General features: G+C 39.0%; 1 protein-coding gene across 1 annotated transcript; it reads right to left on the minus strand.

Annotated features, from left to right (window-relative positions):
- Window positions 1-109: 109 nt before the first annotated feature.
- On the minus strand, window positions 110-1,069 carry LOC108971055 (uncharacterized protein C4orf22 homolog; the record flags this gene model as incomplete). Its single annotated transcript, XM_018936854.1, is given in 2 exon segments — window positions 110-710; window positions 770-1,069. Coding segments are annotated over 2 exon segments (696 nt in total), but the record flags the coding sequence as incomplete, so codon positions are not given.

A 1,069-nucleotide genomic window follows, 5' to 3' on the forward strand; every position in this document is an offset into this window, starting at 1 on the left:
CAGTCTGTGCCATAGAGGAAACTGAATTTATTAATTGATTTAAGACGATGCTGTCTTTTCAGTTAAAGGTATTTTTGCTAACACTTATTTTTAACAAAATAGACCATGCTTGACCAATTAATTGTATTTATTTTTCGATTTTCTGGCATAGGTGTTCGAAGGACCTCGCAGGTCGATAGGGGAATACACAAAAAAATCCAAGTCAAATTATTCTTACAACAGCAAAAACAATAAAYGCGCGAGAACAGTTATTAAATACATATAATAACATTCAAAAAAAGAGGCAACGTAAGATATATGTACATGCTAGACAACTATATCTTCTTTCGAATTATGTGATCGTAGAATATGACATGTCCATATTTTTCGGAGAAATGCATTTCGCGTGTGCAATTATTTGTATACATTTCGCGTAAAATATCGACACAGATCTTCTTGTGATCACCGCGATGCATAAATATCAGACCATTCTCGACATCATGTAGAACCACATAGTTTTCGGAATGATTGTAATGCACCGTACCCTTGTGCCAATCGTAAAAACTGAGATCCGTCGGTTTCGGACGTAATAGTACACGCTCCTGGAATACGCCCAACCAATCGGTGCAACCCTCTACCATTAAATTTGCCTGCTTTAGGCTGTGTTCGAAATCGATATAACCGGAAATCTCGAAACCGGACTTTAGCCGATGTTTAACAAATATGATGGTCTGAAAGAGACAATATGCTTTGCGTTAAAAATTAAAATAATATGACAAGGTACTGCTACCGATATGATCTTCTGCGTATTCGGCTGTTCACGTCGTGCCAATTCAAGCAGCACGGGGTCTGTGGAATTCATATTCTCACTGAATAACATTGCCGATTTTTTCGTCGGCCATAATGACTCCTGTACAGCTGCCTTGCGTTTCTCATACTGTTCGGGTGTGTAGATTTCAGACGCCGAACGATAGCCAAGTTCGACGAGCATACGACAGAAGCGTATGTTGCGTAGAAAATGTATATCATGACGTGTGATGAATGTGTCCAAATAGTCCTCATAGGTAGGGCAGTCCAGTAGAAACATATC

Source organism: Bactrocera latifrons, unplaced genomic scaffold (genome assembly GCF_001853355.1).
Source record: "Bactrocera latifrons isolate USDA-ARS-PBARC rearing strain unplaced genomic scaffold, ASM185335v1 scaffold_108, whole genome shotgun sequence".
Taxonomy (NCBI): Eukaryota; Metazoa; Arthropoda; class Insecta; order Diptera; family Tephritidae; genus Bactrocera; species Bactrocera latifrons.